Source organism: Poeciliopsis prolifica, unplaced genomic scaffold (assembly GCF_027474105.1).
Source record: "Poeciliopsis prolifica strain line A6 unplaced genomic scaffold, Auburn_PproV2 SCAFFOLD045, whole genome shotgun sequence".
Lineage (NCBI taxonomy): Eukaryota > Metazoa > Chordata > Actinopteri > Cyprinodontiformes > Poeciliidae > Poeciliopsis > Poeciliopsis prolifica.
The window spans coordinates 3710517-3737581 of NW_026562420.1; the positions used below are offsets into that span (position 1 = coordinate 3710517).

At 40.0% G+C, this 27065-nt stretch overlaps 1 protein-coding gene across 6 annotated transcripts in view; it reads left to right on the forward strand.

Annotated features, from left to right (window-relative positions):
* The first annotated feature begins 299 nt into the window (after nt 1-299).
* Nucleotides 300-27065, forward strand: part of radil (Ras association and DIL domains) — a 38107-nt gene continuing 11341 nt past the window's right edge. For 4 of the 6 annotated variants that reach the window (XM_055056485.1, XM_055056489.1, XM_055056487.1 and 1 more), the window contains exons 1-14: nt 300-582; nt 2684-2776; nt 2901-3028; nt 4183-4672; nt 19169-19284; nt 19905-20081; nt 20422-21076; nt 22263-22393; nt 23368-23405; nt 23508-23659; nt 23820-23932; nt 24102-24218; nt 24959-25082; nt 25272-25337. In XM_055056485.1, the coding sequence (XP_054912460.1) occupies nt 2945-3028; nt 4183-4672; nt 19169-19284; nt 19905-20081; nt 20422-21076; nt 22263-22393; nt 23368-23405; nt 23508-23659; nt 23820-23932; nt 24102-24218; nt 24959-25082; nt 25272-25337 (2263 nt within the window). In that variant the 5' untranslated portion in view covers nt 300-582; nt 2684-2776; nt 2901-2944. The remainder of the gene's footprint in view (nt 583-2683; nt 2777-2900; nt 3029-4182; nt 4673-19168; nt 19285-19904; nt 20082-20421; nt 21077-22262; nt 22394-23367; nt 23406-23507; nt 23660-23819; nt 23933-24101; nt 24219-24958; nt 25083-25271; nt 25338-27065) is intronic. The other 2 variants (XM_055056486.1, XM_055056490.1) reach the window with 2 other exon arrangements.

The following is a 27065-nucleotide window of genomic DNA, read 5'->3' on the forward strand; positions in this document are numbered from 1 at the left end:
CCAAAAACGGCTCTAGACAGAAATAGATGATTTAGGCAAAGTTTAAGATCACTTTAAATTGGTGGGCTATGACTTAGATTACTTTTAACATTATCTGTTTTTTCCAAATACTAAACAATCTCTCCAGTAAACCTACTCAATAATAATTGTCATTAATCTCTACCCTGCTGAGGGGTTTTCAACCTGCTTGTTGCATTGAAGACGGAGGTAGTAAAGTGTCCGCCAGAGGGAGCCCTTTTCGTCATTAACCGAAGCAGGTGTATTTTGGTGACGAGCAGAGCTCGGTTGTTCCCGTCTTATTTCGGTAGCGAGGCGTTGTGGACGTTGGAATGCGGTTACCATAGGGCTGTGGGCATTGCTGGGCATCCACCGCGTCTGTCTGTTATCCAACTTAGCGGGGCCGTCTCGGGAATGTGGAAGGAAACTCGAGACAGAGAGGAGACGGTGGGAACGGAGCAGCAGCATCTGTAATATCCCCCATCCATTTTTCTGGGGATTTTCTGTCTTTCTGGGGGGCGGTGGAGAGGGATTGCGAGAGAAGCCAAGGATTCCCCGGCAGCACCATGGAGCACTGCAGACAACGTGAGTACTTTGAGGCAACAGACACACAGAGAGCTCCTAGGGGAGTGCGCTGCTGAACACTCTACTTTTCCACCAGCTAACCGAATTAATTTAAAAAGGTAAACATTTATGTTTCTATTTGTGGGGTGGTATTTATACTAATTATATAATAATTGTATAAAATGAGCCGGAATACAGTCATTAAGCACACCTGCTGACGGTCAGAGGCCGCGCCTGCTGACTCTTCAGCGGATTAATTTCTGAGAATTTTCTCCTGCCTTTTGTTGCTAAGGCGGTTGCTACTGACGACCAGCGAGTACAAAGTGATAAACAGACGGACTAACACTGAATACGGGGCAGACACAAGTTGAGCTCCACAGTTTTAACTCTCCCTGATAGTGGTGGGGTGTGCAACGGTTAAATCCTGACCTTCTGGTGGTGAATACAAGGGCAGGCAGCAGGTCAATATCCTGTGAGACATTGTTACCAAGTGGATGTCAAATATGTCATTGTAAAACATAGAGCCTACTCACTAGTTTTTCTTACTATGAGTAGACGAAGGAGGGGTTTCCTGGGATTGATTTAACTGCAGCCAAGTAGCCAGATTACTGTGGATTAGGCGGCATTTAAAATAGTCACGTTATCCCAGCACTTCTTAAATCTACTTCAACATCATCTATTTACTGACCTACTAATATTGGGGGGCGGTGGGAGAATTTCATACAGTCAATGTTTGCAGGAGTTGCAACATTTTTGGTGAAAATAGGTCAGATGGCAACTTGATATATAAACAAATGCAAAAAAAAAGGTGTCCTGAATAATTTTTGTCCATTCTCCAACACACCTGAATTACCTCCTCACTAAGCATGGCATAAAGTTCTGCAAAGTTCTTGAAATATATCAGTGATTTGATTTCAGGTGTGTTAAATCAGGAGGACATCTAAAACGTTTAAATGTAGAAAACACTATTGCCACCTGAGCATGATAATTGTTCTATCAACCTTAATGATAAGAACTGGCATTATGTTATTATTAATTACACAACGTAATTTCTTTAACATTGCTCTGGATTATTTTTCTCTTGCTCTTCTTGTCAGAATTTTTTTTATTTTAGACACATCTCAATTGAATTTAAGTCCTGACTTAAAAAAAATAGAGCAGCCCCCTTGACAGACAAAAGGTATTTTTATGATGTACATGTTTTGAATATTGTGTGATTAAAATATATGCTAAAACTTTAATTTATGTTGTAAACATTATGTTAAGTTAAAAGTAAGCTAATATGGACTTGATTACAATACCTTTGCCTCTTTAGTCCCCTCAACACTGCAGTGGTCTAATAAAGGCCTTTCTGTCAACTAGAACAGAGGTCTTCAGAAACACAAAATAATAGTAACATAGACCACATGAATAATTTTAAAATTGATAATGCTTTTCTATCAGGATAATGCTATGATAATAGTACTTATCTGAAAACCAGAAGAAAGTAGAGGTATTTTATTGCAGAGGGATTAAAAATCCACTGTTCATCAAGTTTTAAATGAACACCTGATTCCAATGATTGTATGACTTACTCCATATGATATCAAGTGCAGTACAAGCCTGCTAGTCACTCATTAATTTAAATTAAATGTGTGACAGCAAAAATAAACCCAAATCAGGCTTCTGCTCTCAGGGTTGCGAACCACTGGTCTAGTGGGCCCCATAAATACTAATCATGAGCCGGATTCGGCCCCCTGCTCTGTCTGTTGCTCCTTGACCCCACTCTGGCCATCACGTTTCACAGCCACAGTGACATCTCTATGATCTGGAGAGGAGTTGAACATAAAGTTCCTTTCTCTGCTGATGTTTTTATAGTTTTTGTGTCAAATCCCAAAACTTCCATAGCTTCAATATTAATATTTACTCAATTTTGTTCACTTTTGAGTTATAAACTTAACCTTGATAAAATCAGCCATCCCCAGTGCATAAGTGTCAGAATTCTCCAGCTTGCTATTTAAACTAGCAGAATTCAATTGGTACTTATGTGACTTAGAAGTGACCTGAAGAACACCTTAATGTTTAGAATTACTACTGGGATACTTTGATGTAACTATCCCATATACTTGAAATTCTTTTTCAGAATGAAAGGAGACAGTGAAATGAAATGCAAATCATCTAAGCCAGCACTGACCTTCTGCCTACTGCAAAAGAAGTGATAATATTTAACGTCAAGGTACATTTCTCATCTTACAAATACTTTTTTGTTGTTTGTCACATTACCATCAGGTACAGTTCAAGGCTTACTATACAATGAATATCTTCACAAGTAGTGTGCGATGACCCCCTGTATCCGTCAGCTCCTCTTTTGTCTGTCAGATTTGGAGTTTGTGAGGCCAACAACATGTTCTACGGTTCTTCCTCTGGGGCCAGCATGTCCCTGCCGTCCAAGAGCCGCCTGAAGCGCCAGAGCAGAACCTTCACTCAGGTATGTAAACATCGCTTGTACCATATAATCTGATTTCTTTCTAGAAATCTAAATAACTGTGATGAAATAAATGAATAAGGTACAGACACTTCTACTATCATACAAAATGATTGTTTAGGTTTAATTAGTTTGCCATTGGTCAAAGACTAAAAAGATCTCTAAAGCTTTGATAAATGTCAGGATTAAATTATTTACAACAGATTAATTTTATTTCATTAGACAATATTCAGCAAAAACACAATTATCCGTCTAATAACTTTGTAGCTACCTGAGAGGGTTTGTATGTTGTCACTTAATGATAATTCATTGTGTCTAAAGGAATTCAAATACCAGTTTCCTGCACAATCTGTGAAAGTTGTGTTAGGAAAACTAGTTGCACAGCATTTTGAGTTCATCTATGCTACAAATGGGTAAATATTGTTTATCATTGTCATAAAAAATTTTGTCATCAGGGTAAGTCATGCTGTGATACCTGAGGTAACTACTGATAATACTGACAAACCCCAAACTAGAGTGTCACCAAATTCCATTGAGAAAACCTAATTTCTCAGTGGTGTAAATAAAGATAATTCTGTTGTTTTGAGGAAAAAAAAAAAAAAAAAAAAGGATTCTATAATTTCCACCATAGATTTACCTAGATGAATTGTAGAATTTAACAAATATAGTCAACAACAAAATACGAAATCTTACGACATTCACAGATATTGGCAAGCAGAAAAGTCTACAAAGTAGTTTCTGTGGTATTTTGTTTGCTGCCTTTGCTGTGAATGTCCTGACCTGGAAAGGTTAACATGGCTAAACTCAGCTCTCCTCTTCACACAGACAGCAGTGGTTAAAAAATCCACTAAAACACAGAAATTAGGGGGTCTGACAGAATCATAGTCATGTATTGCCACTAAAATGTCTATGACAAATGGAAATTTAAAAGCAGTCCCTCCAGGATTTGATGTACAACTCGATGGTTTTGAAAATGTTTGCTGAAAATTTGCAGTAAACTCACAATTATTAATTAGTGTGCAAAAATATGGGTATTTGTTGATTTTTCCTATTGAATATTTTATGAAACAAACTTTTCTTTTTACTGCAACATTTGTTTTGTGATTTTGTTCTTTCAAGTTCATGATGTGTTCTTCACTGAATACATGCTTCTTTAGGTCCTGTATCGCACTCTGAGCTACAGAGACCGTGTCCCAGCAGAGACGGGGACAAACACCCGAGGGGATCGGCGATCCACGACTGAACCTCCAGAGCAGCCAGTAGATGACCCCGCCGAACTCTCCACTCAGAGCTCGGCCCCAGGGGTGCTGAAGATCTTTGGAGATGAGATCTGTGCCGGTGCCAACTATAAGAGTGTCCTGGCCACGCCCCGCTCTAGTGCTCAGGAACTTGTGAAGGAAGCGCTGGAGCGGTACTCGCTCAACAAGGATGCAGCCCGCGTCTATGTGCTGTGTGATGTGATCGGACGTCTTGAGGGGGGCGGGGCATGGAGGACTGAGTGCCTGCGAGCGCTTGGGGACAACGAGAAGCCACTGTTGCTCCAGGAACTGTGGAAGCCCCGAGAAGGACATGCTCGCAGGTTTGAGCTGCGCAGGAGAGCTGAGGTGGATGAACTCAATGCCAAAGAGAAGGATACCATCACAGCTGGTAAGTAAACACACATAGACACAGAGCAGCTGGTCTAATTCTCTTCTTTCTTACATGTCAAACTCAGCAGAAAAGCACTTCTCATAGCTCTTCTTCAGTTGCTGTGTGCGCGTGTATGTGGGTGGATGGGCGTGTCTGTGCAAATTTTGTAGAAAGGTGCTGTGAGGAGAATATTTAATCAGTCGGTAGAGTGTGTTTTTTTTAACATATCAAAACACAGAACATTGATGAAACCTAAAACGCACACCTACATTGAGATAGAGCTCTGAAATCCTACCATCCCATTGACTGATGTCTTTTTAGAATCATGTGTGAACTTCAGTGTTAGCTTAAATCTACAATTTTAGTAAAATGTACCTTTTTCATTTTTGTCCTAAAAACTAAATGAAAACAGACTGACAATATACGACAAAGTCAGCAAGCATGCTTTGTTTGCAAATGCATATCTCTTCAGTAACTGGGATTTGACCTTTTATTTCTATTGTTTTCAGTTTTTTTAAAGTTTGCTTCTTGTATGAGCACATGCTGACACTCGCCTGGCTAAATCCCTTTAAAAGAATTCAAGAAACATGGTTCTGGTGGTTTTCTGTGATGGAGGACAAGTATTTTTAGCCTCAGTCACACGTTATGCTTTCCAACAACACCAACATTTCTAATGAAGCATGCCAGGGTGTACTGGTTGCTATGTCAACTTCTGTGCCAGCCAGAGAGTCAGTCTGCAATCATATTAACTGTTTTTTTTTTTTGTTTGTCTGGTAAAGCTGAATATTTTTCAGGCCACACAGAAAAATACAATTTCAGAAAACAGAATAACTTTCATGTTTTTATTTGTTGGATACATACTGTATACCTAAGTCCAAAATTATTCATACCCATAGTCAGATTTGGAGCTGGGGGTTCTTCTCTTTTTTACTGTTTTCACTAATATCTCTCTTTTAAGATGTCAGTGAAAACTACCATTAGCTATTGCTACTTTTGGCTGGAAGTAATGATAGCATTTTGGAGAAGCCCAGAGATGATAATTAGTCCCATTTTAGTGAGGCCTAACAATTTCAAACTGCTTCTAACCAAAGATAGATCATCAAAATTCCAGTAGAAACATCCAAAAAATGACCTGCACAAGAGTGTGACCGAAGTAATGCCAAAAACAACTTTTGAAAACATATGGATTCAACAGCCAGTTTTTTTTTTTTTTTTTTTTTTTTATGGTTTAGGCACTTTAAGGCAGATAAACAATGTTTGCAGCAATAAAACAGACTAAAAATTAGTAGTTGCAAGCTACAAAAAGGGGAAAAAATCAAGGAACAAGAAATGAAGTTTTCCAATAGGTGGCCTACCAAGATTCATCAGTGAAACAATGACTGATATAGGAAGTCACAGCATAGTGGTGGCTGTGTGATGGTCTTGTTTGTCTGAACCTGAAACACTTGATAAAATTGTGAATCCTGCTCTCCTGAATTATAATGTCATGCTATCACTTCCTTATCTTAAACAGGATAGAGATGCAAAGCATACAAGCAAGCCCACCTTAGAATGGCAGAAATAAACAAAATGAATGATTGAAACTCTTCAATATAGCTTAGCCTTCCCACGCTCTTGAGAGACGGGGTCATTTAGACCCCCCAAGATTTTTTACTTTGTGCACATTGCAGCAGGGTCGTACTGACCCTGTGTGTGGTTTTATGAGGATTTTTATTTGTGTGGTTTTGGAAATTGACAGTCGGAGTGTGACCGTTGGAGAATTAAGACAATTCTGCAAAGAAGAATGGGTTAATGTTTGTCCACAGCGATGTTGAAGACAGTCATTACAAACACTCTGACAGCTGTTGTGCCCAGCATCCAGGTTATAAGGGGTTAGTCCTTTCCACACAGAGCCAGGTTGTTTAGAATCGCTTTCTTCTCCTTTTAATAAATGAAATATTCATCTGGAAGCTTTGCCTGGGTTTTCTTTTTCTTCGAATGTGATTAAAAATGTAATAAACAAGAGAAATATACAAGGGTGCTCATAGATATTTTTTCCAGGCATTGTGTTTTGCGGTCTGTCCTTTATGTTCAGCAGTTTTGATAGTGGTGCTTTAAAGCACAAAACATGCTTTATATGCTATTTGCTGTCAGAATTAGACTACTTTTATTGTAAAAATAGTTTTGATATTGGCTGTATTAAAATGCATTATAAATATACACTCGGTTTCAGTAATGTAATATTCAGCTTGCTACTGTTAAGTGCTTGTGGATATCAGACTGTCATCACACTATGATTTAGTTTCTCTTGGAACTTAAAACTAAATATTGAAGCAAATTGAGTGAAGAGTTGAATGTAGTGAGATGGAAATTCATACATTGTGCAGCTAATTCCTAAAATAAATATAACTCAGATTTCAGAGTAATGCATGTACTAATGTGACTGAGAGGAGGGACAGCTTACTCTTTGATCTATTTTGGAAAAGTAAGATATAAATAAAGCTTAAAAAGGGGGTTGATGACCTAGTCCTACTTTGCTTAATTTCTCTATGCAGCTTGATGCATGTGCTCTTCCATTAATGGAGCTATTGGGCACAGTTTTTCAGAAAAAGACTGAAAAAAGGAGCACATTGAACGAAAACATCGTACAACAACACATAACAACCCACATTAATCAAGAATTTGGTTCATACTATAGAAATTCCATAATTGGGGACAATGGAAAGCAAATGTAGTCTATATTTTCCCCAACAGGTATTTTGTTCTGTTTCTGCTGCTGACAAAGCTGGAGGACTGAGTTAATCCTCTGGTATGTTAAACATACCAGAGGAGAGAAGGTCGCTGATTATGAAGTTATGAAATTAGCAAATTTGCTGCCATTTTACTAATTAAGCCTTAATAATATCTAATAATATCCATTTAACCTCTGTTTAACAACTTGGCTCCAGACTGATTTATAGAGTAAAAACAAAAAGCTCAAAGGGGTTAACTCTATATACTCTGAGACCTTGAAATATAAATCTGAGATATCAAGGCAAAGAAAACTCAGTAGCTGCTGGTAAGAGCCATTCAGGGACCTCCAGACACTCAGGGTTCTCTAGAAATGGTTTTTAATGTAGCACAGACCATAGATCTAAACTTGTAGCATTTATTTATAGAGAATGACAATGTTATTACATTTTCTTTAATGGATTCAGCTGAGAAAAATTAATAGTACCTTTAGGATTTAATTAGGAAGTTTACTTTGTAAAAGTTTGAAGAACCATCTTGATAGTTTGATTGTTGTGTTACCATGGCTAATAATCTTTGTGTTTGAATTGGGTTTGTTTACAAATACATCACAGCAAATAACCAATAACCAATAATCAGTGATTGATTTTAAACTCGGCCAATAAACCTGATCTCCCTCTCACAGACTTCACCTTATTTAAACATGATAGTGATGCTGAGGTCCTTAGTAGGATGGGTTTGGGGGCTTTGGGGGTTCTATGTAAGGCCCCATATTACCCTGGGCTGAGCCTGCATGAACAGCTGTTGCGATGTGCATCTCTGGAATCTACCTGAATCCCCCGGTGGCCCTCTGTCAGCCCGCCGATACTTTGGGGACATTTTGATTAATTTTATTGTGGCATGTTTGGCTTTATGCTGCGGTTCGAATTATTACTACTGTATTTTCGCTGATGTTTATTTCATGACCTCTACATGCTCTGCCCCGAATCTTTCTTTAACACTTGAGGTTAAACTTCTATTTACAGCCGTTCACCTCCAGCCCAGATCCCTGGTAGTAATGTTAAGGAGAGCCAACAGTCAGTAGGTGGTACCAGGTGATATCAGGTGATATCAGGTGGTACCAGGTGGTACGGGGGCTTTGAGCTGCGTTGCGACTCGCGGTGATATTCGTGTTTTATATCAGGATATCTGATATAAAAACAGACATTCTTTCTATCTGTCGGTGGGACCGACTCATTCTGCCTGTAGCAAACCGGGCTTTTAGCAGAATGATTACGTTAAAAACAGAGTTTCTCTGCAGATGAAGCATTTCTGTGTTTAGGGACGAGGCAGGTTTTTTTCCGCTATTGCGAGGACAATTATGAAAAAATAAATAGAAACAATTTTTCTAACGTCAACATCAGACCTACTTTTTTATTTACAAACCAGTGTTTGAACAAAATATTCTTGCCCATAATTTGATAGTTTGAGGCACAGATCCGACCCCTCCTCCTCATCATGGACCTGATGACTGATCAACATAGAGGCATAAACTGAGTCATCATTAGATCAAGAGCAGCCATACTATTTTATTTTGCTAAATTATTATATTTAGCTAAATATTATTGCTGAGGGACACAAACAGGCCTTCTGACATACAGATTAAAAAGAAAAAAAAACTCAAAAAGGGCACTATGGCATCAAGGATAAAAGGGGCAGGGGCTCAAACTCCTTCACCCTCCCACTGAACATGTCTGATTGCCTTCATTGTTTATGCAGTGTTTAAACTGTCTATTTTACATGGAAGATTCATGAATTTTTAAGGCACAAACACCAATCTTCACCATTTACCATTTACTAAAATATTTGTATTAATAAGTCAAATGGAAAAAAATGAGCTCATACAACTAAACTTGCCATAGTTAAGCATAAATTCAACAATTTAAAAAATGACTGAAAGACGTTAATTTCCTAAAGAGCTTTCTGTACATTATGTTATCAGTGTTTTCAAAATGTACTCATGTTTTTTTTATTATTATTGATTTTCCTTCTACAATTTAGAATTATTTTTGTTATGTATTGTCATGTAACCTGTGAGTGTTTATTTTGCATGGTACATTGCTGCCACCTGCTGGACTTCCGGGGAAATGTTTTACATTTACGTCATTTAGTCAGTTTGTTTAACGGCAGAGCGGATGTTTGGATGGATACATTGTGTCTTCGACGCAATGCCTATATGTATGCTTAAAAATGAGCGTTTATATTAATGTGTGTGTAACAAAGCAAGTTATTTATTGGATTTATGTTGTTCCTGTTTTGGCAGTTTCACTCCATTCACTCCATTTTTAAAAGGAGTTTGGCCGATGGTTAGTTTGGTTCAGGACACCATAGCGAGACCGTTACAGTGAAAAAGCATACGAATCAGCTGTAACTTGGTCTGGAGTCATCATGGAAGATCATGACAGCGCATCTCAAGTCAGCACAGGAAGCATACGTTTGTCTGCATCACAGATTAGCAGGGCCGCATTAGCCCGTGCCAGAGCAGAAGCAGCACGGACACGCGCATCTTATGCTGAGCGAGAAGTACAACTGAAACTGAGCAAAATCAAATTGGAAGCAGAATTGGAGTCCCTGGGCTTTCAGCGAGAGGCAGCAGCTGCTGATGCAGAAGCGGACATTCTAGAGGCAGCTGAGAGTAATAATGGTCATTTTTACTCTCAGCAAAAGAGTAATGCATCAATACATGGTGAATCAGCAGAATACATTGAAGGACAAGCAAAGCATCAAGTCGACCTACAAGGTAAAGATGCCCTAGACAACATGCCACATCCAAAGGATGATTTTCCAAGAGAGAAAATGCAGAGCATCAACGCTACATATGAGCCAGTCAGAGGAAGCCATAATATGCTTCAGAACGCTTACAGTGAAACACCTTCAAAGGCTTACATGCAGCTACCCGCACCCAGTCATTACCCTCCAGTCACAGGAGAAGATTGTGACAGGACCTCATTGAGACATCCAAGCTTTCCTAATCCAGCAGCTCGGCCTTATATATCACCAAAGGTTACCAGCATACACCCTCAAAGTCACAGAGACGCAATGTTTGATATTGCCAAGTTCTTAGCACAGCGGGATTTGGTGAGCACAGGCCTTAGCAAGTTTAATGACCAACCAGAAAGCTTAAGAGCATGGATGTCTGCATTTGTTAACGCAACCCAAGAGCTAGAGTTGTCAGCAAGCGAAGAGCTGGATCTTCTCACCAAATGGCTTGGAAGGGAGTCAGCGGAACACGTGAAGAGGATGCGCCTTATGCACATCAGTAACCCCAAAGCAGCTCTCAAGAAAGCCTGGGACAGGCTGTATGAGTGTTACGCTGCACCAGAAGTAATCGAAAGTTCATTATTTAAATGACTGGATGCATTTTCCAGAGTTGCCAGCAGGGACTACAGCAAACTAAGAGAGCTGGGTGATCTTTTGTTGGAACTCCAGGCAGCAAAAGAAGATGGATATCTTCCTGGATTGGATTTCTGAGATACGGCTTGAGGAATAAGTCCAGTTCTCGAAAAACTTCCTCACAATCTGCAGTAAAAGTGGGTAACAGAGGGTTCAAGATTTAAGAGAGAGCATTATGGTCGTTTCCCACCATTCTACTATTTTTGCTTCATTTGTGATGAAGCCCGTATCAGAAATGATCCCAGTTTCACCATTCTCAGCAGTTCTCAATCGCCAACAGTAAAAGCTAAGTCATTTGTGCAACACCTGCAAAGTTTCCTGTAACTGTGCAAAAAACAGACTTAGAAGAGGGAAATGGCTCTGCTGTTTCTACATTACCAAGGCAAACTGACCCAAGCAGACATTGTCCAATCCACAAAAAACCCCACCCTCTGAAGAAGTGCAAAGTTTTCCGAGCTAAAACATTTGAAGAAAGGAAAGAATTTTTAAAAGACTGTGGCATTTGTTACAAATGCTGTGCATCCAGTTCCCATATTGCAAGAGACTGCAAAGTCCCTATCAAATGCAGTGAATGCAATAGTGAATGTCACATCTCTGCAATGCATCCCGGTCCACCTTCAAATGAGCTAAAGACTACTTCATCAGAGGTCAGCGAAGTCGAAGAAGATCACTCTGACAAGATCGCTGTTAGTAGTCACTGCACAGAGGTTTGTGGTGAACGCCAAACACCCATGTCCTGTGCCAAAATATGCCTCACCAGAGTGTTTCTTCAGGACCAAAGAAATAAAGCCATCAGGGTATATGCAGTAATTGACGACCAAAGCAACTGCTCACTCGCTAGGTCAGAGCTGTTCGAGACGTTCAATATCCAGAGTCAGGTTCTTTCTTACTCATTGAAGACATTTTCAGGGCTCACAGACATGTCAGGGAGGAAAGCTGCATGACTGTGTATTGAACCAGTAAATGGAGGAGAATGCATAGCTCTGCCATCATTGATTGAATGCAACCAAATACCCAACAACAGGTATGAAATACCTACACCAGCTGCAGCTCTTCACCACCCACATCTTCGATCCATCGCTTCGCAAATTCCTGAAATTGATCCCAGAGCAGAGATACTACTCCTACTTGGACGGGATGCTATTGAAGTGCATAAAGTTACACAGCAAATAAGTGGCCCAGTGAATTCTCCTTTTGCTCAAAAGCTTCACCTTGGCTGGGTAATAGTCAGGGAGGTGTATCTTCAAGGTGCCCACAAGTCAAGTGTATCATCTTATCAAACCACTGTTTTGGCTGGTGGTTGACCATCTTCTATGACATTATGTGAAGCATACATACAGCTTCAAGAAAGAGCAAGTTATGGCGGGGAGAGCCCCTGGGACATCACTGCATCATCAAATGAGCTAAGAGAGCAAAGCATAGGAAAGACTGTGTTTACTGAAACAAGTAACGACAACAAGCTAGCACCATCATATGAAGATATGGTCTTTTTAAAGACCATGAAGACCCAAATGTACAGGGATAAAGATAACACCTGGGTTGCTCCGTTGCCATTCAAAGCACCTAGGTCAAGACTCTCAAACAACCGAGAGCAAGCAACAAAACGCCTCACCTCCTTGTGCCGCACACTCAATCGGGAAATGAGAGAACATTTTGAGACCTTCATGGAGAAGATCTTTAAAAACAATCACGCTGAGGTAGCACCACCCCTTGCAGAAAATGAAGAGTGCTGGTATTTACCATTTTTTGGTGTTTATAATCCTCAAAAGACAGGTCAAATTAGAGTCGTCTTTGATTCCAGCTCTCAGCAGCAGGGACTTTCACTGAACAGTGTGCTACTCAAAGGGCCAGATCTTAATAACAGCCTACTTGGTGTCCTGCTTAGATTCAGGAAGGACAGAGTAGCTGTCACAGCCGACATCCGTCAGATGTTTCATTGTTTTCGAGTAAGGGAGGACCACAGAAAATTTTTGAGTTTTGTGTAGTTCAGAGACAATGACATGACTAAAGACATTATTGACTACAGGATGAAAGTCCATGTGTTCGGCAACAAACCATCTCCAGCTGTAGCCATATATGGTCTCCGAAGAGCTGCTGAAGTAGGAGCACATCGCCATGGTGAGGACACATGTCACTTTGTGGAGAGACATTTCTATGTCGATGATGGACTTGTGTCTCTTCCATCTGATACACAAGCCATAGACCTCCTCCAGAGGACGCAAGCATCCCTTTCGTAGTCCAATCTTCGCCTGCACAAGATTGCATCCAACAGTTCAGCTGTGATGAAGGCTTTCCCTCTTGAGGACCATGCAGAAGGAATCAAGGACCTGGATTTTAGTGGAGAACAGGAGCCTGGGCAGCGCAGTCTGGGGTTGTGCTGGGAGGTAGCATCCGATACCTTAACATTCAGCATCTCTGTCAAGGGCAAACCATTTACCCGTAGGGGTCTCCTATCCATTGTGAACAGCCTGTTTGATCCCATTGGGTTTGTTGCTCCAGTCATAATACATGGAAGGATTCTACTTCGAGAGCTTAACAGTGACACATTTGACTGGGATACACCATTACCTGAAGCAAAGCGACAAAGCTGGGAATCTTGGAAAGATTCTCTGCAAGAACTGAGAAGCCTGCACATTCCTCGTATGTACACTACTAATTCCCTGTGCGAAACTGTGCAGAAGGAGTTATGTGTCTTCTCTGATGCATCAACAAAAGCCATAGGAGCAGTGGCATACATCAGAGCCATAAGTGGAGACGGGTAATGTGGGTTTCGTTTTTGGGAAAGCCAGACTGACACCCCAGTCAGAGCCCACTATTCCGCGCCTAGAACTGTGCGCTGCCGTGATGGCAGTGGAAATAGCTGACTTCATTCTCAGCGAGATTGACTTTCAACCAGATGCAGTGAAGTTTTACTGTGACAGTAAGGTTGTTTTGGGTTATTACATAACGAGACCAGGCGATTATATGTATATAACAGGATACAACGTATACATCAGACTTCTAAACCTGAGCAGTGGTTCTACGTTCCATCTGAGCAGAATCCAGCAGACATGGCATCCCGGTCAGTTCACGCCTCTCAGCTGTCCTCCACCAGGTGGTTCTCTGGACTGGCTTTCCTCCACAAACGCTATCAAGGTGAGGAACACACATTTCAAGCACGCGAGCTTGTTGATCCTGATCAAGATTTTGAGGTGCGACCAAGCGTTACATGCTGTGTTACACAAGCTCAAGCAACACAGGCTCTGTCTCCCGACCGGTTTGAGAGGTTCTCTACATGGGGCTCTCTTTTAAGAGGCGTGAGTTTTCTCATTCACATTGCTCGCTCACACCAAGAAGGTCAAAAGTCAAAGGACTGTAAGAGATGGCACAGATGTCATAAGCCTCGAACACCGGAAGAGAGAATTCAAGCTGAAAAAATTATAATACGATCAGTTCAAAACCAGGCTTTTGCAGAAGAAATAACAGTTTTGATGGCAGGGAGGTCCGTTCCAAAAACCAGCCTTCTTTTTAAGCTTCAGCCGGAGATTGATGAAGCAGGTCTGATTAGGGTCGGAGGTCGGCTTAAAAATGCTCAGCTGGACATTGAACTGAAAAATCCTCTCATCTTACCTAAAAATCACCACATATCCAAACTTCTGGCCCCACACTATCACGAGCGGGTAGAACACCAGGGGCGCCATTTTAGTGAAGGGGCCGTTCGAGCTGCGGGTTTGTGGATTATTGGAGGGAAAAGGCTCATTAGCTCTATTATTCACTCTTGCATCACCTGCCGGAAACTGAGAGGCGTAGTCATGGAACAGCAAATGTCCCCTGACCGCGTGACAGCAGCCCCACCTTTCACGTTCATTGGGATGGATGTTTTTGGGCCATGGTCAGTTACTGCCAGACGGACAAGAAGGGGCCAAACAGAAAGTAAACAGTAGGCTCTGCTGTTTATGTGCATGTCGACCAGAGCAGTGCACATCAAAGTTATTTCTACTCTGGATATATCAGGTTGCATTAATGCTATGAGGAGGCTTTTTGCAATAAGGGGACCTGCCAAACATCTAAGGTCAGATTGTGGAACCAACTTTGTCGGAGCACGGAAAGAGTTGGGATTTCTGAGAAAAGTGGAGGGTGACAGCGTCCAAAGATACCTGAATGAACATGGTTGCACTTGGGAATTTAACTCTCCTCATTCCAGTCACATGGGAGGAGCATGGGAGAGGATGATCGGGATTGCCCGAAGGATCTTAGATAACATGCTGACAAAAGAACATGTGCATCTCACACATGATGTGTCGTGTACCCTGATGGCTGAGGTGTCAGCCATTATAAATTCCAGACCGCTCGTTCCTGTGTCTACAGACCCTGAGTCACCATTCCTGCTTACACCAGCGACACTTCTCACCCAGAAGACATCTAATGCATCTCTCTGTGGAGAGTTTACAAACAAGGATTTATTTGGCTGTCAGTGGAAAAGAGTGCAAGCACTTGCCAGCAGTTTTTGGAATCGTTGGAGGAGTGAGTACTTGTCTTCTCTCTAGCCATGTTGCAAATGGAACAAACGACATCGCAATCTTCAAAAGGGAGACATTGTGCTCCTAAAGGACAGTCAGGCACCACGCAACAAATGGCCAATGGCTGTGGTTGTAGCCTCGCACCCGAGTGCCGACGGTTTGGTTCGTAAAGTGGAACTGAAAGTGACATCTCAGGCCGGTGCAAAGACTTATTTGAGGCCTATTTCTGAGGTTGTGCTCCTTATGCCCGAGGAGCCCGCTAGTTAAGGTTGTTGTGCGTGTTATGTTTTGTGACATCACTGATGTCAGGCGGGGAGTGTCATGTAACCTGTGAGTGTTTATTTTGCATGGCACATTGCTGCCACCTGCTGGACTTCCGGGGAAATGTTTTACGTTTACGTCATTTAGTCAGTTTGTTTAACGGCAGAGCGGATGTTCGGATGGATACATTGTAAATGTCGTGTTCAGATCGAGTTCTTCGACGCAATGCCTGTATGTATATTTAAAAATGAGCGTTTATGTTAATGTGTGTGTAACAAAGCAAGTTATTTATTGAATTTATGTTGTTCCTGTTTTGGCAGTTTCACTCCATTCTATGTAAATAAAGGAAGAGCTGTTTAATCCTGACTCGCGTAAAAGGAGTTTGGCTGACGGTTAGCTTGGTTCAGGACACCATAGCGAGACCGTCACATGTATGAACAAAGTTGTTTGTTTCTGAATGAAACTGAAACATCGTATTTGGTAGGCTGTATTTAGTAGTTGTTGGATTAATTCAAAACATTTATGCTATGATCGGTATTATCATGTAAAAACCTTTTTGTTCTAAGGTGAGATGTTGGTTTAACATTCTAAAACATTAAAAATGCTGTCAAATAAAAGCGCAAATGATAATATAACACCAAATATTGCTTTATATGAAAAAACATATGTTCACTAATCACATTTTGATGTTTTTATTTTCATACTAACCTTTTTTCTCTGTTTTAGCTTTTAAAAAACTCACCCAGATGGGACTTTTTTTCTTGTTCTTTTAGCAGTTTTTATCTTTTGTTTGTTTTTTTAATCTCTGGTGTATGTGGGAGCGTGCATGTTCATGTGTGAATTGTCTATTCTCACATACACTTTAATAAAAGAAATCACAATTTAAAGATACTGTAGAACTTTCACTGCTAACCTGAGGTATAGTCATCCTGCTGTAGTTTTGTTCTGTGAAAGTTAATTTGTGCCAAAGTGATGCTCACACAGGCTGCTAACTGAGCAGTTTTTCTGTGAATGTTTAGGTTTCAGCTTTGATGGTGTTGGAATGCAACCTGATGTTGTGCATTAATGGAAATTATTTCCAATCTGAGGAGGTAAGGGGGAAGGGGAGGGAGGGCTAGAGAATTCTGAGGAACGCTGTGGATTAACCCACTCTTCAATAAACGCCACTAAAGTTAATAAAACTTATTTTTTTTCTTCTACTTTTTTATATAAAAAAAACAACCAAAAAAAGGTAAAATCATATTATTTTATGATGTTTATCAGCCTATCTTATCAAACCCCATGACTTTCATTTCCTTGATGTTTAACTATAGGTGCTATTTGGAGAAGTCCTCCTGGAGCATACCATAACTTAGCGAAATTGTCTGTGTCTGGGGATCAACCAATAGTATAGAACTGTGTCATCAACATAAAGATATACTAATGACTCCATTGTGTTAATGATGTTGATGGAAAATATGGTGGTACTAAAACATCCATGTAAAACATCATTACATGGATCAATCCATGAAATGGTGCAGCTCAGAGAAAAAAAATTGCAATGCAACCAAGCTTGTCAATAAAACCCATGTGTTTCATGTTTATTAATTTAGCCTTTATGACTTTCAAACTTGCAGTTGAACAGTCATGGCCAGTTTTTAAACTAGATTTAATCCAGTGAAAATGCTTTTCAAACACTTTGATAAAGTGGATCAAAACAAATTAGTTTTTAAAAGCTGAGCTGGCAAAACTGATTTCCAGGCATGATAAATGTAGGCTTTGTTTATGAACTGGTTTCAAATATTGCAGTCATGTAGAGTACAACTTAAAAAGAACGAGTCCAGCTTCTCTCACCCTGCAGCCATTCATTAAACACACTCACGTAGATTTGGCACAAATTAACTTCATGATTTTTGTTTTTGCTTCAGAAAATTTGGCATCCAATTTGGCATTTGTATGTTAAGAATAAAATCCTGCCACACCTTACACTATCTCTCTGTAGTAACTACTTATGTTACTTCACTTCTTTCTGTATGTATGTCTTGTGGCATGTGCTGTGTAAAAGGTTTTGCGTGTTTGGGGGTAAATTCTGTTCTTAGTGTACCCTGGGTGTGGGGTTGTTTTCTCAGCCCCCCACTTCCCTCCTAACCCCTTCCACCTTGCTATAGGGCCCAGAACCCCTCAATTCTTGGCGACTCTAATGGGTCGGTCTGGGCTGGCCAAACACAGGAGTTCCCCCCTGCGGTCTGGTCGGGTGGTACAGTCCAGCTCTAAAGGTGGGGACTGGCCTTAGGTATGGTGGCTGTTAGTCATTTCCATGAAGACCACCTCTACCTGTGTTGTCACCCCCCATAAGTCAGTGAGATACAGTGGCTTGCAAAAGTTTTCATACCCCTTGAACTTTTCCATCTTTTGTCACATTCCAACCACAAACATAAATCGATTTACATTCCTATGAAATATAAAGGTCAACATTTCTTACAAATAGAAAAATGTGGTGTGGAAAAGTATTTAGAACATGTTCTCTGCTAATGACTAAATAGAGTCCACCTGTGTAACCTAATGTTAGTAGAAATCCATCTGCTCTGTGACACCTCATGGGTTGATTAAGAGAATATTGGGGAGTGAACAGCATCATGAAGTCCAAGTAACAAGTCCAAGGTCAGGGAGAAAGATGTGGAGAAGTGTTTAAAGCAGGCTCGACTCAGATTCAATGTCCCCCACCTCCATCGGAGCATGTAAACATCGGAACAAGTGGGAGTGAAAGTTCATTTTCATTGGAGACTCTGGTAGACATTTCCAGCAGATCCTCAAAATACATTGGGGTCTGACTGACATCTCCCCCACCCGCAGAGCTAACTCATCACTAGATAGTGGTCACTGGACAGCTCTGTACCTCTCTTCACCTGAGTGTCCAAGATATCCAATGAGATGATGACAAAGTCAGTCATTGAATTTATGCCTGAACCTGGTGATTTCCAGATGGAGGATCAGTCATCACCTAAGACCCATCCAAGTAACACAGCAGAGGTCAGGGAGAAAGATGGGTCACTCTACCAGGGCATGAAGTCAAGGAGAGCATAGCTTTATTTGTAAAAATTGTTTTGAAGTATGTTTAACTTTCTTTCTACTTCACAACTGTATACCAATTTAATGTGGTCTTTCACATCAAATTTATATTTGTGGTTGTGATGTAACAAAGTATGGAAAAGTTCAAGGGGTATGAATACTTTTGCAAGCCACTGTAGAGTGTGTTAGGATGTGTGTGTGTTACATAGCCTGGCCATAGATTGCCTGTATTTGGTTCATGGGAGTTGCTCACTTGGTACATTCTTCACCATTGTCTTCTTGCGATGCTTCATTTTTTACCACTTAATCCCCTAAGCTTTTATTTTATTTACACATAAGTTATTATACATGTGCCACTAATCCCTAAGAAAGTATTTTAAATCTGGTCGGTTCATGCATGTGTTCAGCATTCACGTTAACAAAATACACCAAATCAAAGAAAGCTTCCTCTTTGCTCTTTCCATTCTTTTGTCTCCCTTTCGCTTTATTCTCTACATGTTCTCTTCCTTGTCCTTCCCTGCCCTCCTTGTTCTCATGCTTGTTATTCCTCTCTGCCTCCTTACAGATATTAATGCCCAGGCCCGGAAACTCCAGAGGAACAGGGCTAAGGGGACACTGACCCTGCCCCGCTCCAGCAATTCATCCTTCTGCCGCAGTCTCAGCGAAACAAGCCTTAATCAGGTAGGGGTCTTGCTCACACCCAGTTTGAATAATGAATTATTTGTTATTCACCAAACAACATAAATGCATACACGTTTATCAGATTTAACACCTATTAAACACAGATTAAACAAACAGGAAAGACAAGAGAGTTAGATTCTTTCTTACTCGCGAGGAGAACAGACAGAGATGTGCTTTCAGTTACAGTCTCCTACCGCTCTGAAACCACATTTGCCTGCTCCTCTCTTTATATTGTTTTTAGGATCCCTAATCACAAAGAACGCTGTAACTCGAAAGGGAGGGGAAAACACTTAATCACATAGCTACAGCGCTAATGACAATCACTAACTAAAACACAAGGTATCTTGCACTTGATAATCTCATCTTCACGGTCATAGTTTTATAGCAATCTAGCCGGTCAAAGAGGCAACCCTGCAGAAACCTGTTGTCACTGCTTTCCTTCAGTGAGGCCTTCTGAGAAAGGAATCAGAGTAATTCAACAATGAAGAAACATTCTTAATTCTAAGATGAAATTAAACAATAAAAGCAGATAAGAAAAGATACATTATAAAAATACATGAGAATAACAAATATTTGATTAATAACCTCACAATTTATCCAACGTTTCTCTGTATGTGCAGCTTGGAGTGGGAGAGGAGCCCAAACGATATTATTCCACCTTGCCAGGGCCGCTGAGGGGTCGAGAACGTGACGGACCCTCCAGAAGGAAAGAAGAGGGCAGTCAGGGAGCAGGAGGGGTGAGGCACTCTCTCTACCAGTCCCCCCATCTTCTTCTGCTACAAGGATTCAATCGACAGGTGAAGATAATAAAAATAATGTGAAAATACCAGATAATGTTTATAATACCATTATTTAAAAATTTTTTTGCCACAATATAGCAACAAACTTTAATGTATTTTATTGGGATTTTATACTATAGACATACACAAAATAAGTTACACTTCACATTTTAATGGTGAAAAATTTAACATTTTTCCTCCACTTCAAAGCACTACTTTGTGTTGATCTTTACACATACAAATTCCGATAGAATACATTGAGGTTTATGGTTTTACTTTTACAAAATATAAAAAGGTTCAGGTGATTAGAGTTGTTTTTCACGCCTAAATGTACCAATAATTCTTCTGTGTGTTGCAGGACTGTCTGGTTTATCTTCTGAACAGAGAGCAGCACACAGTTGGTCAGGAGACCCCATCAGCCCGCCCCAACATATGCCTCTTCTCACCTGACATCCTTCCCCTCCACTGTCGGTTGTGCCGAGTCCCTGCACCGCATCATCATACCAACAACAACAAGGGAGCCGATTTGGCAGAGAGTCACCGTTCCTGTGTAGCTGTCGAGCCTGTACTCAACGCCACTGTGCTGGTGAACTTTTCCCGCTGTGAACGCATAACGACGCTGCGACATGGCGACCTTCTCTCCTTTGGAGCACATTACATCTTCCTCTACAAGGACCCCATGGGCGCCAAGCTCCTGCCTGCTCAAACCTTGGCACGGCTACGCACGTTAGGGCAGCTTTATGATTCAGGGATAGAGGAGGAGGAGGATGGGACTCAAATTTGTAAAATGTGTGGTTCTGTACTGAAGGACAAAACCTCACAAGTGGTCAGTGTCCCGGCAGTTAGACGCATCTTCAAGCCACACCTGGTGAAACCTCGCGGTGTTGGGATGGTGTCAGGAGGTGAAACAACAGGACAAGGAGCAGGTCAAAAAAGAAAGCTACAGCTGGAGTTTGACCAAGCTCATGAGGACCAGCTGTTGAATAGAATCGTCTCTCTTATTGAACCTGGAGGTCAGTACCTTTAAAAAGAATAATCTCAATATAAGTGCAGAGCTACTCCAGTGTGCTGCTGCCCTCAGCAGCACAATTCTAGAATTTATTACTCATGCATTACTATTGATAATAATGATATTTATAATTTACAATTATAATGATTAAATAATATTATGTCTAAGTAATTAGATTATTTACATGTTACTTTGGATGTCCAGGTATATGTGCTAAGAAACCCTAGATTTTATATTTTTTAGTTCTGTTGTATTGAACAGATTTTCAAACATTATTACAAGATAATTCTCAGAATACTGGCACCATAATGTGGAAAGAAATGTCTGATGTTATTAATGAATCCAGTGATTAGTGAAATCTGAGATCATGTCTAATATTAAAATGTGTTATTTTTTTGAAAAATTCTTCTTTGAGGTTTGGATAGTTTGGAGGCTGTAGCACAGTGTTGAATTTGGATAAAAATTATTGCTGTATAGTTTTATGTAACCCTTTAAACAGATTACAAACACAATTTTATTTAGAATTTTACTTATTTATTTTATTTAAGCACATCTCACTTAGCTTATTTATTTATTGCAAAAATATTTGCATTAATAGTTTAATATATCAAAATATAGACTGTTTCCCCAGAGGGTGAATCAGTCTGTATTTGATACTAATTTTGATGATCGATGATAGCAGCATTAACTTTGACAAAACATAAAAATGTACTTTTTGTGTCAACAACTTGATTCCAAAAGATGCCAGATTTGTTGTCAGAGTGTACATCTATTCTGTTTATACCAAGTCTAATCATGCCTTACAAGTCGTTGACTATGTTTTTCTGCCCTGTAGAATAGAAAAAGATAAACCTCTGATTTTTAAACAATTAGTTCTTTTATGCTAAAACAGGCTTCAGCAAAGAAAGTTACAGAAAATCAAATATACAAGTGACATCTCTCTAGCGTCAGCTTGATTGATGTCTTCCTCTCTTAAAAAGACAGGAGTCACACAGTATTTGCCTTCATCCGTAACAGTATTCTCCCATATTATCAGCTATATCACCTTATTCTCGTGTAGGAAGAGTTTGCCTTTGTCTATAAATATTGTGATTATTACAATATGAATGTGTAGGTCGGATATACACCTCAACATGAAATAAGACAATAATATATTTTTTAACTGGTCTCATAAAATTTCTGCCCCCCAGGAGATGACCATAAGCTGACGCCTGCCTACCTACTCTGTCTGTGTATACAACACTCTGCATTGACCTTCCCTCCTGGCAGCTTTGGCAAACTGCTGTTAAAGATCGTCCGTCGAATCCAAACCATTGCATGGGTTGGTGTCAGTGCATGGACTATTCTTTTGGTGAAATTGTACATCAGTTATCTCAGATTAGAGGAATATTCTGATAGGCTAGCTTTCAACATGCTTTATATGAGCATAGTTTGAATGCTAGTATAGTTTGATCTAGGAAACTATACTATATTAGAGCCTAGTGTGTTTTTGTTTATTACTTTTTTTTTCCCCCATAGAAATTTTTCTATTCTTTAACTGACCATTGTATTTGAAACCAGAAGTTTACATACATATGTTCTCCTCTGAGATGCTTCCTCTTATTTGCACTGTTGCTATTTCATGAATAAAATAGCAATAAATGAAATTGTTGTTGAGCATTCACTGACTCTGGTTTAGGCCATGCCTCCACCAGAGTCTCAACCGCTGATAGAGATGAGACGAAAAGTGACCAATGTTATGTCAAACCTAGGTTAATGGAGGTTTTAATCAAATTTTAGCATGCATATAGAAATCATTAAAGGAGTCTTTCAAATCTTAGTGAGAACACACATTAGGTTACTAAGCTGTTATAAAGGCCATTAAGTTGCTGTAATGGAAAAAAAGGATTTAGCTATTGGTTACAAAGGAAATCTTTGAGTTTGTTGTACAATGATTCAACTGGGAAATATAAAGCTATAGAGTTTGTATTCAAAATAAAGGCCCATTGTTTGTCATATGTTTCTACAACATCAATTTAAAACAAATATCCTCTTGGAAATTTGATGATCAAATTTTACAGTTACTAGTTGAATATAGCAAAAGTGTCATACAGGCTTTCAAAGGCATTTATGAAAAATTTAATTATGTAAATTCAGTTTTCTGAGTCTGCCAGTCTTTTGTAAATGTCAATGATATTTCTTTAGAAAGCTTGCTGAGGCATTAAAAGATGTAGGGTGCGTAATTCACCTACTCGGATCCTGCAAGTTTAATGGGAACTTAATTGGTGTGTGTTTCGGTGTATGTGTGCCTTGCAGGAGAAGACAAAGGAGTTGGCTCAGAAGCAAGCTCAGCAGTGAGTACTTTCTAATTTATGCTGTGTGTTCCTGTCTGTATGCTGTTGTTTGTCTCACTATGTCTTCATAACAATGTAACACATTACCTTGTGTGTGTGTAGTCAGGACCCAGCCTCCTTGACTTTACTCAGCATCTCAGACCTGATCCCAGACCTGCAGACCATCTTCTTCTGGATGTCAAACTCAATTGAGATCCTCTACTTTATCCAGCAAAGGGCGCCAGCCTACACACACAGCATAGAGACGCTGCAAGGTAACACACCACACACTCAGTCTGAATGATGAGTGGAAATGGCCTGACTGAGGAGTCATTACTCACAGACATGCAGCAGATATGACACATCTGTATGCATCACTTTCCTTTTTCCTGCAACCTCTTAAAGGTTCCTGTGTCTCTTGTCATCTCTGTCCAGGGTCAAAGGAGTCGTTGTTATCGGCGACCATAACAGCCAATGAAGAGGCTATGACTATCTTGGAGGAAGTGATCATGTACACATTCCAGCAATGTGTCTATTATATCACTAAGGTTCTCTGTCACTATTGCTTTGGCACTATATTCTTTACCTTTTAAAAACTGAGCTGGTTGCAAACATAAATTGTCCATATTATCCTTGTATTGAACATACCTGAAATAAAAGTGGTGCATCTATAGATTGATCATCTTGATCATGGCACATGTTTGTGTTTTTGTGTAGGCTCTTTATGTGGTGTTGCCTGGTTTATTAGACTGTAATCCATTCCCAGTCGACAGCTCTGAGCCCTGCTGGAAAGGAGGTGTCGGATTTCCTGAACCTGTCCGCAGGGTCCTGCAGGTAAGCATCCGAGTTATACATTAGTCTTAGACTTACTTTATTGTCATTGCACAGACACCACATTAAATTTTGCAACAAAATGTCATAAATGTAGAAGTGTGCAGGTATTAGTCAAAGCTAAAGTGTCAAGAGTGTTGAACTTGAATTAATTTTATTGTGTGTAAAGGGGTTTGACACAGTGGACAATAGAACTGTCCACTGTGCCCTTCTCCTTACATTTTCCTTGCAGAAATTAAAATGTTTTGAGAAACAATTCTCACAAGTATAATTGACAATTTTTTTTCCTCAATTTAGCATTTTGATGATATTTCTGTCCCTACGTACAAAAAGGGACTGGAGCTCATTGAGAATTATGAGAAAAAGCTGAGGCAAACTCACATTTTGACACCCACTGTGTCTTTATTAAAGTTTATATAAGTTTATATAATAAAGGCTGACAATTGATTCTAAAGAAGCACAGCATTCAACTGTGCCTATTTTCTTTCAAACTAAAAATTGCTTAATGATCAACATTCTGGTGTGTTTGTGGTAGTTTTACTCATCAAATTCAAGTAAAACTGCTACAAGTGTCTTCACAGATCATAGAACAAAGTATATACATATATATATATATATATATATATATATATATATATATATATATATATATATATATATATATATATATACACAATATATACACAAAGCATCAGTGGTATTGGCATTTTTGTTCGAAAAAGTTGATTTCTTTGTGTCTGCAGGTTTTTCAGAGTGCACAGGAGCTTCTGCATAGTTACCTGGTTCACCCGGAGATCCAGGGTCAGATGTTTGCTTACCTCTTCTTCTTCTCCAACGTTTCACTGCTTAACCAGTTACTGGACAAAGGTAAGACAAAAAAAAAACAACAACAAAAAAAACACTCACAGACCCACACTCCTGTCTATCCTTACTAGTGTGCATAGTTGTTTAGTATATGTTAGTGTGTGCCCTTTAGTCCTTACCAGCATTTTGACTATCAAAGATTTGTCCGCTGTGCCCTTCTCCTATCTGCATTCTGTTTCCCCTCCTCCTCAGCTTTCTCCCCCTCCTCCCTTGTTCTTTCCATCTGGCCATCAAGGGATTTGACAAAGAAGAGCAGAGGTGGAGTTGAAAAAGTGGCAGGGTGAACGTCTGGGTGGTTGAGTTGCTATGATAACCTTGCTAATTGTGTATTACTGGCTTCAAGTTCAGAAACAGTATTTACCATCAGCAATTTTCAACATTTCTGGACAACTCACCTTATATCTTTTGTCACACACACAAGCACACTCACTGGTGAAACCCATGAGATCACGTGTCTGGCAAAGGGAGAAGGAGAAATGCCTCAGCTCCATCTCATCACTCCCCATTTTGCTGGCAGCTTTTCTCCCTTCCTCCTCCCTCTTCATACCCTCTTCTGTCACTCATTGATATTTCACTGCTGATCGTGTCCATGGAAACAAAGGAGTGAGTTTATGGCACGTATAGCTGACGTTTGCATCAGGCACCCCACAAGGCTCACAGTCACACAATAACTCCTTCACTTCACATCACTTCAGAGGCCCCATAAACAGTTCATATTGTATTACATTGCAGATCAGGGTAGAGTGTGTGTTTAGTTTGACTTGCTTGATTGGGTTATCTAAATGTGTGCATGTGGGTCTGCAAACAGCTGTTCTAAAGCATTATCTCACCTTGACGAGATGCTATGTGATGTCTGGTTTGTATGAGATCCTTCATCCCAACATTAAGCCCAGACATAAGCCTATTACTTCGAATAGGGTGTCTCTGTGTGTGTGCATCCAGAACATATGGTGGAGTATTGTAAAGAGTAATGTGTGTGCAGTCAGCAAACATACAGTTCATTGTCTGCTTGCAGCTTCCTGTCATGTGCAGTGTCTGCACAGACATTTCTGGATTCTAGATAGATGCATACATCGATACTTTATTAATGCAGAAGCAGGAAATTCACATATCCAGTAGCACCAGCCACAAGTGCACCTACAGATGTGCAATAAATAATAGTTTTTAAATAAGAAAATAAAAAAAACATATTAAATACCATGCTATACATATAGTATCAGAGTATTAAAAAGTCTAAGTTTTCTGGGAACAAAAGAGCTGATCCACTCAATTCTGAAGAGCAGTCGCCATAACCACCAGGCTTTTTTTATCTTCTGAAATCCAACAATATTTCTTATGCTTTTGAAGTATTAAAGCTGCAGTATGTAGCCTTTACTAAAAAAAACTTTTTTTTACATATTTGTCAAATATATCATTTATGTCTCAGCAGTATAAGATAATCTGTAAAAAAAAAAAAAAAAAAGCTCCTCTGCTCTCCCAGTGCTCCCAGTATTAACTGCAGAGGGAATCCATTACTGTCAAAAACAAGCAATCAGAACCAGGAGGAGGGTCTTGGTGATGCCAGTCTCCCTTGTGTACATGCTGCTTATCCTCCCAATCTGTCTCTGCTACACTACAGCTGGCTCACTACAATGGAGCCTTCCACGATTGCTCAGGCTAGTCAGCTTGTTCACTGATGATGGCAGATCAGTGATGATTTTTTGCAACAGTGAAATCACTTCTCCACTAGTTCTCTAACCGGTTCGGTCCCGGTCCACCACTGCCAGATTCATTTCCATTAGCAGATCTGGAGTGGCTCTGCCTGATTATTCTGAGATTTTTGTACCTATTTCAGTGGTAGTAGTATTCTGGGGTAGTACTCTATATTGTTCTTCAGAACTGAGCCAAGTATTGCACTGAAGTGATTTGATTGCCAGCTGTTATTTAGCAGCTCGTCTCTCTGAAGAACGGACAGCAATAAGGAAAAGAGAAATGGTGCAGCTCTGA